At 42.3% G+C, this 16,842-nt stretch overlaps 1 protein-coding gene across 4 annotated transcripts in view; it reads left to right on the top strand.

Annotated features, from left to right (window-relative positions):
- Positions 1–16,842, top strand: part of LOC103315959 (kinesin-like protein Klp10A) — a 435,695-nt gene that overhangs the window by 143,496 nt on the left and 275,357 nt on the right. For all 4 annotated transcript variants that reach the window (XM_031923908.2, XM_031923909.2, XM_032601480.1 and 1 more), the window contains one exon: positions 7,904–8,279. In XM_031923908.2, coding sequence (XP_031779768.1) covers positions 7,904–8,279 — 376 coding nt within the window. The remainder of the gene's footprint in view (positions 1–7,903; positions 8,280–16,842) is intronic.

The following is a 16,842-nucleotide window of genomic DNA, read 5'->3' on the forward strand; positions in this document are numbered from 1 at the left end:
TAATGGTTAGTGCAACGCTCGCTTGCGCAGTCTGTGCGGAGGAGTATGCCACCGTCATACCAAAAACCACGCAGACGAGAGCTCAAACAGCAGCAGCGGCAGCAGCAGCAGCGGCAGCAGCAGCAAATAGGTCAGCCAGGGGCCTGCCTGGAACGGGCGCGCACAAAAAGAACATCTCGGCACCTCCTTCTCTTGCGGGCTCCAGAATCCAGTCGCCTGCATGAACACAGGTTTCGTTCATCGAAACGTCCCTTAAGGACATATTCGCGGCGCTGGATGACATTAGGAAGATCCAGAATGAGGCCCTTCAGGCACAAAAGACCATGTCTGAAAGGGTCTCAAGAATCGAGAGTAGGCTTGCCCCTCTTGAAAGCCGCCTCAAAGCCCTTGACGGCTTGCCTGCGCTCAAGACCCGACTAACCAATGTCGAGTCCTCCATCTCCGAGCTGCAGGCTCAATATCAAGAGCTGTCGTCAAGGAGCCCCGCAGAGCAGCACAACATCAGCAGTGCTCCTACCTCCGAGGAGATCAACAACCTCCACAGTGAACTGGCTGAGGTTAAGAGGAAGCAGGAGCGCTCTGCGAATAATGTGGTGGTGATCTCCGGCCTAGCCTACACCCAGGAGACGTCACTGCATCTCCTGGCCTTTACCGTCTTGGCTGCACTGGACCCCACGGTCCTAAGGCGGGATGTTGCAACCGTCAGAACCATGGGGAGACTCGACGCTAACACCATCAACGCCCAAGGTGACAGCAGATTTCCACGAGCTGTCACTCTCTCCTCCAGTGCGCTGGCCCGCTCCATCATAGTGGCCAAAGCCAGGAAGCGTAAACTTCATACCAGCGAACTCGATGATGCACTACTGGAGGAAGCGAAAGCTCTCTACCCAGATCACCAGGGACTTGTCAACATTAACGAGCTGCTTCCTCCAGACATCCATAAGTTGCGCATCAAGACCAGGCTTGAGGCGAAGAGGAGAAAAGGTTGCCGTTCCTTCGTGAGGGATGGGAGGATTTACATCCGTTCTGGCGAGGACAGTGAGCGGGCCACTATCATCTCCACCGATGCTGATCTTGAGGCTTTTTTGGCCCGAACGCCGCCAACAGCCAGCATGGACATCACACATTAAGACACACACCTATCATCCCGCCAAAACCACCATCTAAATCATTGATCTCATCGACTGCCTCCAAGGTGTCTCTGTCTGAGGGTCTTAGGGTCTATCATTTTAATGCGAACTCCCTTACGGGTCACATTGAGATGATCAGGTTCTTCTTGTCCACTCGTCCCCCCTTTCACGTAGTGGCTGTAACTGAGACCTGGCTGAGTGACAAGATACTATCCATCCCTTCACTGGATGATTACACTTTGTACAGACGGGACAGAAACAGGAACGTTGGAGGTGTGGCCCTCTACATTCATCATTCACTGACTGCTAGCGTTATCTCGTTATCTGACGGCGAATGGTCGGGCAAGCCGGGTAAGCAAGAGTATCTTTTTTGTGAAATCACATCTAAGGGAATATCGCCCATCTTCGTGAGAGTTGTGTATCGCCCTCCTCACTCACCCTTTATCCAGGGATCTAACTTCATCGAACAACTAACAATGCATATGCACAACTACTCCACGAAGGTCATCATAGGAGATTTCAATGCTGATCAGCTTTCCTCATCTGAAGACGCAAATTTCATCAGGGCTTTCATTGATGAGAACTCCCTTATTTCTGTACCATATGGTGCAACCCATCACAGACAGGACTCTGACACCTGGCTTGACCTATGCTTGATTGATGAGCAGGATCGCCTGCTCTCACACTGGAAGACTGACACTCCTTTCATCAACGGACATGACCTGATTACGGCCACACTCGACGTACAGATTCCACGCCACGTACCTACTACATACTCTTACAGAAACTACAAAGGAATCTGTGCTGAGAAGCTAAGGGACTTCCTTAGCGCATGTGACTGGTCATCCTTCGCCACGCCATCACTTGACGAATGCATCACCACTCTTAACACCAACATCTGGAACGCCATAAATCATCTCGCTCCATTAAAGACTGTGACACCTGGACGTAAACGTCACCCGTGGTTTACCGCGGCTCTTCGTGACCTTTTAACTGAAAGCAACAGACTCTACAGACGTTTTCGCAGAAGTCGTTTACCGTGGGACCTATACTTTTATAGAATCGCGCGGGACGACGAATTGAATTACTACTATTCATACGCCTGTCCTCCTTGACCGACGTTGCAGAGATCTGGAAAGAGCTTGGGAATCTTGCTACTCTTACTACTTCTAAAACTGGAGAGAGCTTGGGAATCTTTCTACTCTTACTACTTCTAAAACTCTTTCACCTGCTCGGTTCTCTCCGGATGCTCTCAAGGAACACTTTAGCTCCATCTCAAATGACCCTCAAGCTCCATCTGTTGAGGAGTATCTGCGAACCCTGGAGAGTCTGGACCTCCCCGAACACTTCATCTTCAGGGAAATCACAGAATCGGACGTGTCGGCTGCAGTAACACACATTAACACCAAGGTCAGAGGAAGTGATGGCATCCCACAGGTTGTAGTTTCTAAAGCACTGCCAATACTCGCTCCCTTACTCTGTCAAATTTTCAACCTGTCTGAGCGAGGCACGCTTTCCCTCCGCCTGGAAATCATCGCTCGTAAGAGCACTAAATAAAGTCAACTCTCCAACAGCTGTAACTGACTACCGTCCGATCTCTCTACTCTGTTTCCTGTCCAAGGCGCTGGAGTGGCTGGTGCACAAGCAAATTTCTGAATATCTTGAAACAAGGCTTTACCTTGACAACTTCCAAACTGGCTTTCGCACTGGCCACAGCACGCAGTCTGGCTTGAGTAAGCTGACTGATGATGTTAGGCTTGGGATGGACAGGAAGAAAGTCACTCTGCTACTTCTATTTGACTTCAGCAAGGCGTTTGATACAGTGTGTCACGTCAGGCTGCTCGGAAAGCTATCCTCTTTCGGCTTCTCCAAGCAGGTCATCCGCTGGCTTGCATCTTACCTTTCCGGACGAGAACAGGCCGTCATTGGTGACAACAACGAACTCTCAACATTCCTATCACTAAACACCGGTGTCCCACGGGGGTCAGTTTTGGGCCCCTTGTTGTTCACGTTGTACATCAATGACATTGGCTTCTGCCTTGATTCAGATGTATCCCATCTAATCTACGCGGATGACTTGCAAATCTACTGCCAATGCCCCCTTGAGGAGCTCGACTCCTGTTCTGTCAGGATGAGTGCTAACGCCGAGAGGATAATGGGCTGGGCAGCACTAAATAGGCTTAGGCTGAATGTCAGTAAGACTAAGGCAATCGTCCTGGGTTCCCCCTACTCTACCAATGCTCTTCCCTCTACTACCAACACCTATATAAATATAGGGGGAGCCCAGGTCGACTACGAATCATCTGTACGCAATATGGGGTTGGTGCTCGATTCCAAACTATCATGGAAAGAGCACGTCACACAAATTTGCAAACGTGCTCACTCATTAATGTATCGTCTCTACTTTTTTCGGAAGAGCACTAACTTCAGATTGCACCAACATTTAGTGCAAGCACTCCTGTTTCCCATCATCGACTACTGTTCACTGGCTTACTGTGACCTGACGCAAGAACTCGACCTGAAGCTTTAGAGGCTTGTCAACACGGGGATCCGTTATATCTACGGTGTAAGGAGGGACGAGCACATCTCCCCTTATAGGCGTGAGTTGCAATGTCTTATCACCGCCGGACGTAGGAAATACGTTATGGCATGTTTTCTTAGAAAAATCTTTAACACCACAGTACCCTCTTACTTATTAAGCTATTTTGATTTCCACGTCGCGCTCAGGCCTGTGAGGGGTGAGGTGACCCCCCTGGACATTCGGCCCTTCAAGACGGAGACGCTGAAGAACTCATTTTTCATCAGCGCTTCCTACCTCTGGAACTGCCTTCCATCTCACCTACGTAACACCCTGTCCATATCACACTTTAAACAGGCGGCTAAAAATCACTTCTTCAATTTGGAAAATACACAAACATGACGCAAACATTTCATCTCATTAACACACTTTTATCTCATCTCACTTAATTCTATTACTCACTTTCACACTTACACCCTGACACAACAATCATTATCTTTATTTCACCAAACTACTATAATGTATATGTACAACATAATGTACAAAAATAAAACCAATCTAAATCTAAAATCTAAATCTCTCTCGCTCTCCCGCTGTTACTCTTTCTCTTACTCGTTCTCTTCTCGAAGATCTTGGTGAACTGTCAGTGGTCCAATTGGCGCCACGCGGACTCCTCCTAGACCTGGTGGCAGCTGGCTTTCTTGGCTCTCCCACGTCGATTTTGCTGGCAGCTCTAGTCCTCTCGATGATGATGGCAGACTGGCGGGCGTCCTACCTTGGCAGGTCGGGATGTGAAATCTGTTGGTATCTATTTAAAATATAATAACCTAATTTTTCATCTTTAAAAAGATTTATCAATGGATCAATGTCTAAAGCAATAGTAGCTTGTTGTCTATCTGATTTATAATAGATCCAGATTTCAAGCAAAATATGCTTTGTAAAAGATGTGAAATCTCCCAAAAAGAACTTTTTTCGAAAGTAAAAACCTTCTCAAGAAATAGTAGTAAAAAGTGTGAATATAAAAATGTCAAGTAAATGTTTGTTTTTTTGCTATACGCATTTAGATATTTTTTGGGAAAGCTGATTCAATTTAATTTTATCTTAGCGCGTATAACAAAAAAAAAAAACATTTACTTGATATTTTTATATTCATACATTTTACTACTATTTCATGCTAATGTTTTTACTTTTGAAAAAAGTTTTTTTAGGGAGTTGTATTTGTTTTTATTTTTTTATGAATGAATATAATTGTAAAATGTATACAGGGTGAGTCATTTTAATCTTTAATCTCAATTATCTCGTTGGCAAAGCATGCCAGCGAAAAAAGTATCGGATAAAAGTTTTAGGATTTTTCCCTGGCTGTTTGATGATGACCTTGACAATGTCATTCAGCGTGACCTTCAAGGTCATTTGAAGGTCAAGCCGATTTTTTCAAATAGAAACCCCTACTTTTGGCACCAGAAATGGAAAGAGCGGGAAATTTTACGTTCGAACATGTGATTTTGGAAACAAATCATCTTTTGTGCGGAAATTACCTTTGACATCAGCCGAACCCAGGATGCACCATCGAGGAGGTTGTCAAAAGGATTTAGCATCCCATTTTTTGTTTTATTTTTTTATTTGTTTTTTTTATTTGTTTTTTTTTTTTTGTTTTTTCCCTTTTTGTTATTTTTTTGGTATTTTTATGGAATGTTAACTGGAGTTAACCATTGATTAATTGTTCGAAATTACCGCCGTTTTGTTGGATGCAAAGATCAAGGCGAGCTCTGAATTGTCTTATGGTTCTAAGTAGAACATCTCGAGGGATTGCTGCACAAGCTGTACGAATGCGTTCGATCATATTATCTCGCGTTGTTGGCCGTTGAGCATAAACAACATTCTTAAGATATCCCCATAAGTAAAAATCGGGAGGGGTTAAATCAGGTGAACGAGGGGGCCAGGCAACTGGGCCACCTCGCCCAATCCACCTGCCATTGTAGCGGGTGTTTAAATAATCACGAACAATGCGTGCATAATGTGGTGGTGCTCCATCTAATTGGATCCACATTCTTAGCCTTGTGGCTAGGTCTACATTTTCTAGTAATTCAGGTAAGATGTCTCGAAGTAATCTCAAAAAGTTTACCCCATTCACGTTCTCTTCAAAGAAATAAGGACCAATCTAATAGCCATTGATGATTCCACACCAGACCATAACACTCCAGCGGTGTTGATTGTCTATGGGCCTGAACAAATGAGGATTTTCATCTGACCAATAATGGCAATTATGTCTATTTCTCCAGTGTTTCTGAATGTTGATTCATCTGAAAAAAGAACGTGCCTGAAAAAGTATTGATCTTGTTGAATCATTCGTATTGCCCATCGACAAAAACGTACTCGCAAAATCATATCATTTGGAGTTAACTGTTGTGTTAATGTTATGTGATAAGGATGATATCTTCTCGCTCTCAATATTCGGGATGCTGTTGATTGAGGTATACCTATTTCTCTTTCTATTTGTCGAGTACTAATGTGAGGATCAAGATGAATAATCGCTAGAATGGTAAAAACACGAGAATCGTTTTCGTCGTATTCATGATGACGGCGTTGACGAACAAAAGCTCCATTTCGAGCTATCTCAATAGGAGACACCCAAGTAATGTTACTATTCAAACCTTAACTCAGAAAGACAATTCAGAGCTCGACTTGATCTTTGCATCCAACAAAATGGCGGTAATTTCGAACAATTAATCAATGGTTAACTCCAGTTAACATTCCATAAAAATATCAAAAAAATAACAAAAAGGGAAAAAACAAAAAAAAAACAAATAAAAAAAATAAAACAAAAAATGGGATGCTAAATTCTTTTGACAACCTCCTCGATGGTGCATCCTGGGTTCGGCTGATGTCAAAGGTAATTTCCGCACAAAAGATGATTTGTTTCCAAAATCACATGTTCGAACGTAAAATTTCCCGCTCTTTCCATTTCTGGTGCCAAAAGTAGGGGTTTCTATTTGAAAAAATCGACTTGACCTTCAAATGACCTTGAAGGTCACGCTCAATGACATTGTCAAGGTCATCATCAGACAGCCAGGGAAAAATCCTAAAACTTTTATCCGAAACTTTTTTCGCTGGCTTGCTTTGCCAACGAGATAATTGAGATTAAAGATTAAAATGACTCACCCTGTATATACTTCTACTTACTTGCCGTGTTATCCAACGCTGCCTATCCAGTAATCCTTTACATTGATTTTTAATTAATAGATACTTTTTAATTTTAACATACACGCACGCACATACACTGATGTACTGTTAATACTCACGAACCCAACATGTAAGGTTAGATTTTACAGTTTAGTCGCGGCTCAGCTGTAGCATGCCTGTCTCGTAGACCGAGAAATACAGGTTCAAGCCCGAGTCTAGCTACGTTTTTTTACCCAAAATAATCTCTTAAATTCAAGATACTTTAGGTAGCATCGAGTTAAGGAGAGGGGGGCTCGTTCCGCAATGGAAGGGTAATTATGCGTTCGTGGATCGTCGGGGTGCTAACACCTTCAGAAGTAAGTTGCTCCATCGTTATCCAAAGTGCCTTAATAAGCCTTATGTTCTTTAGATAGAAAAGAGGGGGAGTAAAGGACTATCTCCAAAGTGTCTTTAAAACTCAGAGGCACTTTCGATAGAAAAAGGGTAAGTAGGGGGCTCTCTACAAAGTATAAATGGCACCATGAAGAGTAAACAGTTTCGATTTTGACCTCCTATTGGCTCGCATGGGGGGTAAAGGTCAGTTTTGTTTACATTCTCTATGAAGCCATTATACTACTGTAGTGCACACGATTAAACTAAAAATGCAATATTACATTATAAGTATATAGATTCTAAGTTTCTATATTAATTAAAAAGATTCAATAGATTCAGAAGCAAAAACACGTTGAGACTTTAAAAATATCAGTTGGAATAACAAATTGAATTAACTTTTCGGCAAAAACTCAACAAACAAAAACTTGCAAAAGACCTCGAAGCTTTAATATCACTGTTACAAAAGAAGTAAAAAACAATATTATTTGTTAGATATATGTAAGAACTCGGTAATCGTGGTGTTTAAGTAGACATGAATGACATATTATTATAGTTAAAATGATATCCAATTTAATTGAAATGTAAGTGTTGATACTAATAGCTTAAGAAAGAACTCTGCGCGATATTATCTTAAGTTATACAGTAACTTTTAAATTATTATATTCTTTTTTAACTAAAGTATATCATTTATAAATATTTTCAGCTTCTTTAAATAAACATATACCTCGACAAGTGAATCGTCCTACGAATATAATGCCATCAACATTAAATGGCACCAACGATTCGGTACTTAATCTCACAGGACGGCGAGAAGTCGAAAACATCCCTCCTACGCCTACAACTCCAGCATTTCCAGTGCCTAATCCAATTTTAAATAAACAAAAGCAGCATACAGCTCCAGTTCAACAAGTACAAGATAATGGAAGGAGTCGTCGTTCAAACGTTGTCAAAGAAGTCGAAAGGTTAAAAAAGAATAGAGAAGAAAGAAGACAAAGACAAGCAGAATTAAAAGAAGAAAAAGAAGCACTCATGAATATGGATCCAGGAAATCCAAACTGGGAATTTCTAGCAATGATCCGGTTAGTATTATACATTAATATAAAGTCTTATTAATTTAGTATGTACGCTTTTGCTTTTCTTGGCGAAAATATTGACGTGATTATGTGATGTATTAAAATGATGTATTCCTTCATGTAATTTTTATATGTGATTTGTGACGTCAGTTTTTATGCATTGGTTTCGAACGTTTCATCACGTAATTTTATGATTGATAAAAATTGGAATATTTCAGCTTCATGAAACTTGTTTTGAATATTAAATTTGTTAAAATGAGTTGCCATGCAGATGGTAGTGCGAAAAACGAGGGCTTACGACTAATAAATATTATTTTTTTATATTCTTTAATTTAGTAAAAGTATTAGAAATAATTAATTTCTGAGGCATTATCCTCCACTTTTCGCATTACCATCCGCATGGAAGCATCTATATGGCCACTCATTCCAACATATTCAAAGTATTTTAGAGGTCCATTATTTACAACTAAATATTCATGTGATTAATTTACATACTAAAATCACATAAAAAAGATTCATGAAGTTAAAGTGTTTCAATTTTTTAAATAAGTCATAAAATTACGTAATGAAGCGTTCGAAATCAATACGTAGTAAAGCGAGAGAGAGAGAGAGAGAGAGAGAGAGAGAGAGAGAGAGAGAGAGAGAGAGAGAGAGAGAGAGAGAGAGTAGAAATACAAAAATAGATATTATAAATTCAGTCATTCAGTCAGTATAGTATAACAACTTCGCAATACGGTCTGTGATTGACACGGAGGATATGCAAACTCCTCCTACAGATGATATGAGCGCATTTTACATTGGATTTCGATTCATACTTGCTTAAAGCTATTTATTTTCTCGGGCTCAAAGGCGACTATGTTTAGCGAGTTTAGCAATATGGCTGCTTGATTCTTAAATGATTGTCTAAGCGCTTCTGTCCTTGGGGCAGAGTAGACTAGTGCCTTGGGGGGGGGGGGGGGGATTACGCTCGGATCGTCTCGCTAGTACGTCGACGTCTAGTCGCGAAAAATTGTTTGCAAGATAATTCGGGTTATCGAGGGCTATTACTGAGTAGGCAAGGGACTTTAGTAGGTATTCTCGTCTACGTACTACTGACAGCCATCGCAGCGCAAGCCGATGGGGTGTTACGTGCGCCACATAAGGGATATATCTGCAGACAAAATGTACGCAAGCATTTTGCGCACGCTGAAGCTCTAGATTTTGTGTAGCATCGAGATCATGGTAAACTGCACAGGCGTAGTCGAACCTGGGGAAAACAAGGCTTTCAATGAGGGTTTGTCTCAGGTCTCTAAAAAGCGAGTGCCTGTAAAATTTGAGTCCGTAGAGTGAGCGTGCTTTTTTCCAGGCTGAAGGAAATGCTGTGTTAATCAGACGGGTGTGGCATAGGTCAGCGAGGGGTCTGGTGAGCTCTGGCAGAGTTAATTTTAGCATTGCAGCTGTACTATTGTCCACGCTGGATGATTTCGAGGGGGCATCAAGGCCAGCTTCCTGTACTTCTGCTTCTGTTACTGGCAGGAAGTTGAAGATGCTGCGCGAGGCATGCTTCAAGGGCTGGTCGCGAACATGCTGGAAATCATCCTCTGTTAGGGGTGGGGAGCGATTCACCATGGCTGCGTAATGCACATTGAGCCCGTCGGCACTGAAATATCAAGCGGTGAGAGTAACCCACGGTTTTCTCTTGGAGGTTAGTGAGACAGCTCGGAGAGGTGCCCCTGAGTCACATGCGCTAGTTCCTTCACCCCATGAGTTCCTTCGCACTACTCTGCAGTACCTTGTATTTCTGGCACTCCTCGCACTCTTGCACAAAACGGTCTCTCTCTCTCTCTCTCTCTCTCTCACTCTCTCACTCGTCCTTTGTCTCTCACTCGCGAGAGACGCGGCCCAATTCCTCAGCGCCGTACGGCTCTGGGTTTCGACGCCACGGACTCCCAGTTCGATGGGCCGGCGTAGGCCTTCTCGGTTGCACTTTCTATCTCTTTCCGCGGCGTACGCCCCGCACTGCGTATGGCAAGCGTTCTCGATGCCGCGTTCTAGCCTACTCCTCACTGGCGTTCCTCTTTCCCACAACCACTTACCGGGTCGTCGCCGCTGGTGGAATACCTCCCCTACTCCTCAGGCCGCAGCAAAGCCGCGCTCTGATTGGCAGCCCGGGCCGCGCTATCTCTCCCTGATTGGCTAAGCCTCTCTCTCGCGACGTCGCTTGTCTCGCCGCTTCGTGGAACGGTGCCGCGAGCTCACCAGGCCCGGGAATTCTCTGGACGCGCGACGGCTCTGACAACAAAGCCGCATGGCTCGTCGCCGACCGTTCGCGCGCCATTTTCCATGCAGGGATTTTTTGGCGCAGTTACGACGCACCACGTCGCAACGTCACCCGTGGTTCACCGCGGCTCTTTGTTACCTTTTAACTGAAAGGAACAGACTCTACAGGTGTTTTCGCAGAAGTCGTTTACCTTGGGATCTATACGTCTATAGAATCGCAAGGACGACGCTCATAAACAGGTTGTGGAAGTCAGGCTGAATTACTACTATTCACGCCTGTCTACCTTGACCGGCGTTGCAGAGATCTGTAAAGAGCTTGAAAATCTTGATATTACTACCTCTAAATCTCCTTCACCTTAGCAAGGCGTTTGATACTGTGTGTCACGTCATTGGTGACAACAACAAACTCTCAACTTTTCTACCATTAAACACCGGTGTTCCACAGAGGTCAGTTTTAGGCCCCTTGTTGTTCGCGTTGTACATCAATGATATTGGCTTTTGCCTAGATTCAGATGTGTCCCATCTAATCTACGCGGATGACCTGCAGATCTACAGCCAATGCCACCTCGAGGAGCTTGATTCCTGCTCTGTCAGGATGAGTGCTAACGCCGAGAGGATAATGGGCTGAGCTGCATCAAATAGTCTTAAACTTAATGTCCTTAAGACTAAGGCAATCGTCCTGGGCCCCCCCTACTATATAAATTCTCTACCTACTACTGCTAACACCTATATAAATATAGGGGGAGCCCGGGTCGACTACGAATCATCGGTGCGCAATCTGGGTTTGGTGCTAGACTCCAAACTCACGTGGAAAGAGTACGTTACACAAATTTGTAAACGTGCTCACTCTTCAATGTCCCGTCTATATTTTTTTAGGAAGAGCACTAACCTCAGGTTGCGCCAACACTTAGAGCAAACACTCCTATTTCCCATCATCGATACTGTTCACTGGCTCACTGTGACCTGACACAGAAACTTGACTTGAGGCTGCAGAGGCTTGTGAACACGGGGATCCGTTATTATATCTACGGTTTAAGGAGGGACGAGCACATCTCACCTTATAGGCGTGAGTTGCATTGGCTTACCACCGCCGGACGTAGGAAATACTTCATGGCCTGTTTTTTAAGGAAAATGTTCAATACCTCCGTACCTATCTACCTATTGGCCTATTTTGATTTCTACGTCGCGCTCAGGCCTGTAAGGGGTGAGGTGACCCCCCTGGACATCCCGTCCTTCAAGACGGAGACGCTGAGGAACTCATTTTTCATCAGTGCTTCCTGCCTCTGGAATAGCCTACCATCTCACTTTCGCAACACACTATCCATATCATACTTTAAACAAACAGCTAAATCATACTTCTTTAAATTGGAAAACACGCAAACATGATACAAACATACACACCCATCCATCTCATTTCACCTCATTCCATTTACTCTTCACACTATCACTTCTTACACAACAATTCTTTATTTTATCTGTATTTATTATATTTAAATATGTACAACATAATGTACAACAATAAAAACATATAAATCTCTCTCTCTCTCTCTCTCTCTGTCTCTCTCTCTCTCTCTCTCTCTCTCTCTCTCTCTCTCTCTCTACACTCTTCACACTCACTTCTCCTACACCACCTCTGCGAAAATCCCGCGCGCGATCCCCTCGTTCACACTCGATGATGTTCCACGACGCATCCCCGCAATCTCCGCAATGCACACACGAACACTTGTGAACACGTCTTCTCTCGTCGACGGCTCGAGAGTCTGTGGCGGGCCGTGCGCCGCGACTCACGCGCTCGGACCCGCTCGATTTATCTCCCAACTAATCACCGCGCTTCTCCCTATCCGCGACGGAACCGACGAGCCTCGCGAGTCTGCTGCGAGTCTGAAAACAGACTATTTCGCAGCCGACTTTTCTATCTCTTTAAGTTCCTCGTTTCGCGTTCTCTCGATTGGCCCCGCTGTTGCCGCGCACGTCTCCATGCTCTTTCTCTCACTCACACTCACGTACATCATACGCTTTCTTTGTCGCAGCAGAGATACGAATTTGCGCCCGCGATCACGCATTCCTGGAAAACTCTCCCCTCGACTTCTTTCTTGGAAATGGCCGCGGATCCTCGTAGTTCTGCTGTTCTCTCGAAACTCTTGTCCTCTTCCCTCGATGCTCTCCATTTCTCCGACACTCATGAAAACAAACAAAATTCACTCGCGTTAATAATTGCGAAACGTAATTATTATTCGTTCAGAAAAGGCGGCCTTGCGACGGACAACGTACCGTCGCAAGCTTATCTGGCTAGCCATACCAATGGCTGCAAGAATACGCTCGACAGCTTGACGAAGGTCGCAATCTAGGGATGTTGGTACCCCGGAGACAGCAATCTCTGCTATGTCCTCCAGCGCAGCTCTGTTGTCCGCTTCCTAGACGTGGGCTGATAGATCTCTACGCAGCTCTACAATCTCCTTGGATGTTTCAGTAGCATCGCGCTCAACCCTGACTCGCGTGAATTAGAATCGAACAGCTGAGAGAGAAACACTGTTCACCTACGTTCCCCCCGCCGCGCGGCGGGGAAGCGCCTTCTTGACAAAACTTTGTACCGATCTTCTCCATAACTGTAAGTTCTATTCTTCATACTATACATATATTGTTATACAAGTTTTTTAATAAAATTTGTTCACATCAGTCTCCTGATGAGGGCGGCATTGTCCGTCGAAACGTTGAGAAGAAAAGAGAAAATGACTTCAAGTTTTTTCTCAACTTTTTCACCACACAACCTACCTCGGGAAGACCGATAGAGACGAACCAATATTCTAAATCCATTAAACACGGTGTAATAATGGGCTTCTTAGCTTACGGATAAGCGTGACTTAAGTGCGGGGTTGGATCACGCAGTGCTATAAAATATATAAGTATATGGACATTAATTGTCTTAATAAAATTAATAACATACCTTGATTTTAAAAAATTGACGCAAAAGAAGATTGTTAAGAACTAGTATCAAAAGTTAACAGACAGAGCAAATTAAGATTTACGTCAACTTGCGGTGCGTAGTTGCACGGGTTGTGAGATCTTATTAAAACATGTATATATAAATATATATGTATTCATAAACAATTATGTCAGCATAATTTTGTAATGATTGCTTTGGCGAAAAGGGACTTATGCCGATGAAGAAATCTCTTTCCTATATATGTAGCTGTACTACATAAATACGGATACACACCCACACGCACACGCACACACACACATATATATATATATATATATATATATATATGTGTGTGTGTGTGCGTGTGTGTGTGTGTGCATGTATCCGTATCTATAACGATTTATTTAATGATTTGATTATAGACATTTTCGGACATAAAATTAATCCAAATGATTTATCGTTGAAAAATAAAGTGATTTGAAAACCATTAAATTCTTATATATTAAAAAATAATTAAAATATAGTTTGAAAAAATTGATGTTAAGAGTTTTGTATTTTATAGTAATGATAGAATTGAAAGTGAAAATGATGGCAATTTGATAAACTCAATACTAACTAAATTTTTAAATTCGTTGACACGACAATTAGTTAGTTGTTTAAGATATTTAGATTTCAATGGTGGCTTTTATAATGGAACAAGAATGAATATTAAGGATATAAAAAAACTTATATTAGCTGGACAAATCATTTCTAATAAAAATTCTGGTAAAATCGTCTTAATGCCACGACTTGACCTAAAACCATCGTTAGATAAGTTTTGCTATGACTGTGAACAGATTTGAATGACATCTTTTAACAAAGTTGGAATATATTTGCGCACTACAGTATTCAGTCATGGTCAATTATATGTATTATAGCCACTTGTAACAAAAAAAAATAAGAATAAACAATTACCTAGGAAAAAATGGATAACTAAAGCAATATTATTATCGTGTAAAAATAAAGAAAATCTATATAATATATGGAAAAAAATCCCACAAATATAACTCTAATGCATGAATATAAAAATTATGAAAACATTTTGAATAAAACAATAAAAGATGCTAAATACAAATTCGAAAACAATGAGATAAGAAAAAGTGGCGATAATCCAAGACAGCTATGGAGCATCATAAACAGTAAAATGGGCAAAAGCAACAAACTAATGAAATCGCCTGACTGTATAGTGGTAAATAACCAAAAATAGTAAACAAGACAAATATAGCGAATGAAATGAATGATTATTTTAGTAAAGTTGGAATAAACTTAAGTAACTAAATAAATAATAAGTGCGATTATCAAATAAGATTGCCAGCAAGGAATAGCGAATCCATACAGTAATAAGCGAAATGAAGAAAAAAACTGGTAGGGTAGACAACATCAATGCAAGTATAATCAAGTGCATTGCTATGTTTCTGGCAAAACCCTTGAAACATATTATTAACATAAGTATATAGCAATCGATTTGGCCGAATGCTCTAAAACGAGCTGATATAGTACCATTTCACAAGTCTGGAGATAGTACATATATTGCAAACTATCGCTCAATATCACTTATTTCTGATATATCTAATATATTTGAAAAAATTATATACAACAGACTTTACAATTTTATAATGAAGCATAATATTATATCAAAGAGACAGTTTGGTTTCGTCAGAGCAGAGGAGCAACATATGCGCTTGATTGTCTTGCGGATATTATATACAAAAGTCTAGACAAAGGTAAACCAATAATAACGACATTTCTAGATCTAGCCAAAGCTTTTGATACTATTGATCACAGAATATTATGAGATAAGCTGAAAAAATATGGAATAAGAGGATGTGCCTTAAAACTCTTAACTAGCTATCTATCAGGTAGGAAACAATACATTCAGATAAATAATTTCAAAAGTGAATACAAAGATATTTTATAGGTGTTCCCAGGCAGAGTAGTGATCACCTCACTCACTCTGTTTGCCACGAAAGTCTGCCATCTCGGTGGGTCGCCATTCAACCAATCTAAAACTACCTTGGAGTCTGTCCAGTAGTGCACTAATACAGGCTTCAATAAAAGTCCACCTAAAAGGTGCTTCAACAATCTAACTAACAACACCGAGCCACACAACTCCAATCGAGGCAAACTCTCCGTTTTAATAGGGGCTACTTTAGTCTTGGACTTAATCAACGCCGATCTCTGCCCTGGTATTACCATATAAGCTGCAGCGACGAATGCTCTCTGAGATGCGTCAGAAAACGCATGCAACTCCCATGATGTTTGCGAGGAAGAGCCAAACCAACGAGAAATTCGCAATTGAGCCAAGTCAGGAAGATCAGACCTCAACGCTTGCCACTGATCTAGAAGTTCTCCTGTGAGAGATGAGTCCCAGTCGATACCATTAATCCACAAATCCTGGATCATGAGTTTGGCCCTGACTAATACAGGTCACAGCCAACCAAGTGTATCAAACAACCTCGAAATCTCTGACAGAATCGATCTCTTTGACACAACCTTTGGCGATATTGGAATCTTAACCTCGAAACGAAACGAATCGCGAAATCGTGTCCATTTTAGGCCCAAAGAAGAAACTGCCTCATCCCATTCGACAGCGAACTCTTTCTGCTTTTACGCCTGGATATCCTCCACGATAGCCGAACTGTTTGACACCCATTTACCCAACTCCATACCTGCTGATGACAGAAGCTTGCTCAGCTGATTCCGAATCTCAATGGCCTCAGACTCATTGTCAGCGCCTACAAACGCATCATCTACATACATATTATGTCTGAGCACCTGCGCTGCTAAGGGAAACTCTACACTTCCCTCACTCGCTAGCTGAAGAAGAGTTCGAATTGAGAGGTATGGAGCGGAGCGCGTACCATACGTAACCGTCAATAACCTATAATCTTCGATAGGCTTCGAAACGTCAGTTCGCCAGACTATTCTTTGCCAATCAACGTCATCTGGGCGAATGATGATCTGCCTAAACTCCTGGACGATATCAGCCGTAAATACAATCTTCGAAAATCTCCACATCGAAATAATAATCGTGACATCCGACTGCAATTTGCGACCCGTTAAAAGAACGTCGTTCAGCGATATTTTCCCAAAAGAGCCATTAAAAACGACACGAAATTTGCCTTCCGGCCCCACCTCAGCCGAGTAAACTGGGTGATGAGTAAAATAGAACGTATTGTCCTTTCTATGCGAACTATTTACAGGCTCCATATGACCTAAAGTCAGATACTCCTCCATGAATTTCCTATAGGCACTATCTACCCTATAATCCTGCGATCGATGCTTCTCTGAGCGGAGCAAACATGCCACAACAATCTGCCTCGTGTGTGCAAAAGAAACCTCTGACAA

Source organism: Nasonia vitripennis (genome assembly GCF_009193385.2).
Source record: "Nasonia vitripennis strain AsymCx chromosome 2 unlocalized genomic scaffold, Nvit_psr_1.1 chr2_random0002, whole genome shotgun sequence".
Taxonomy (NCBI): Eukaryota; Metazoa; Arthropoda; class Insecta; order Hymenoptera; family Pteromalidae; genus Nasonia; species Nasonia vitripennis.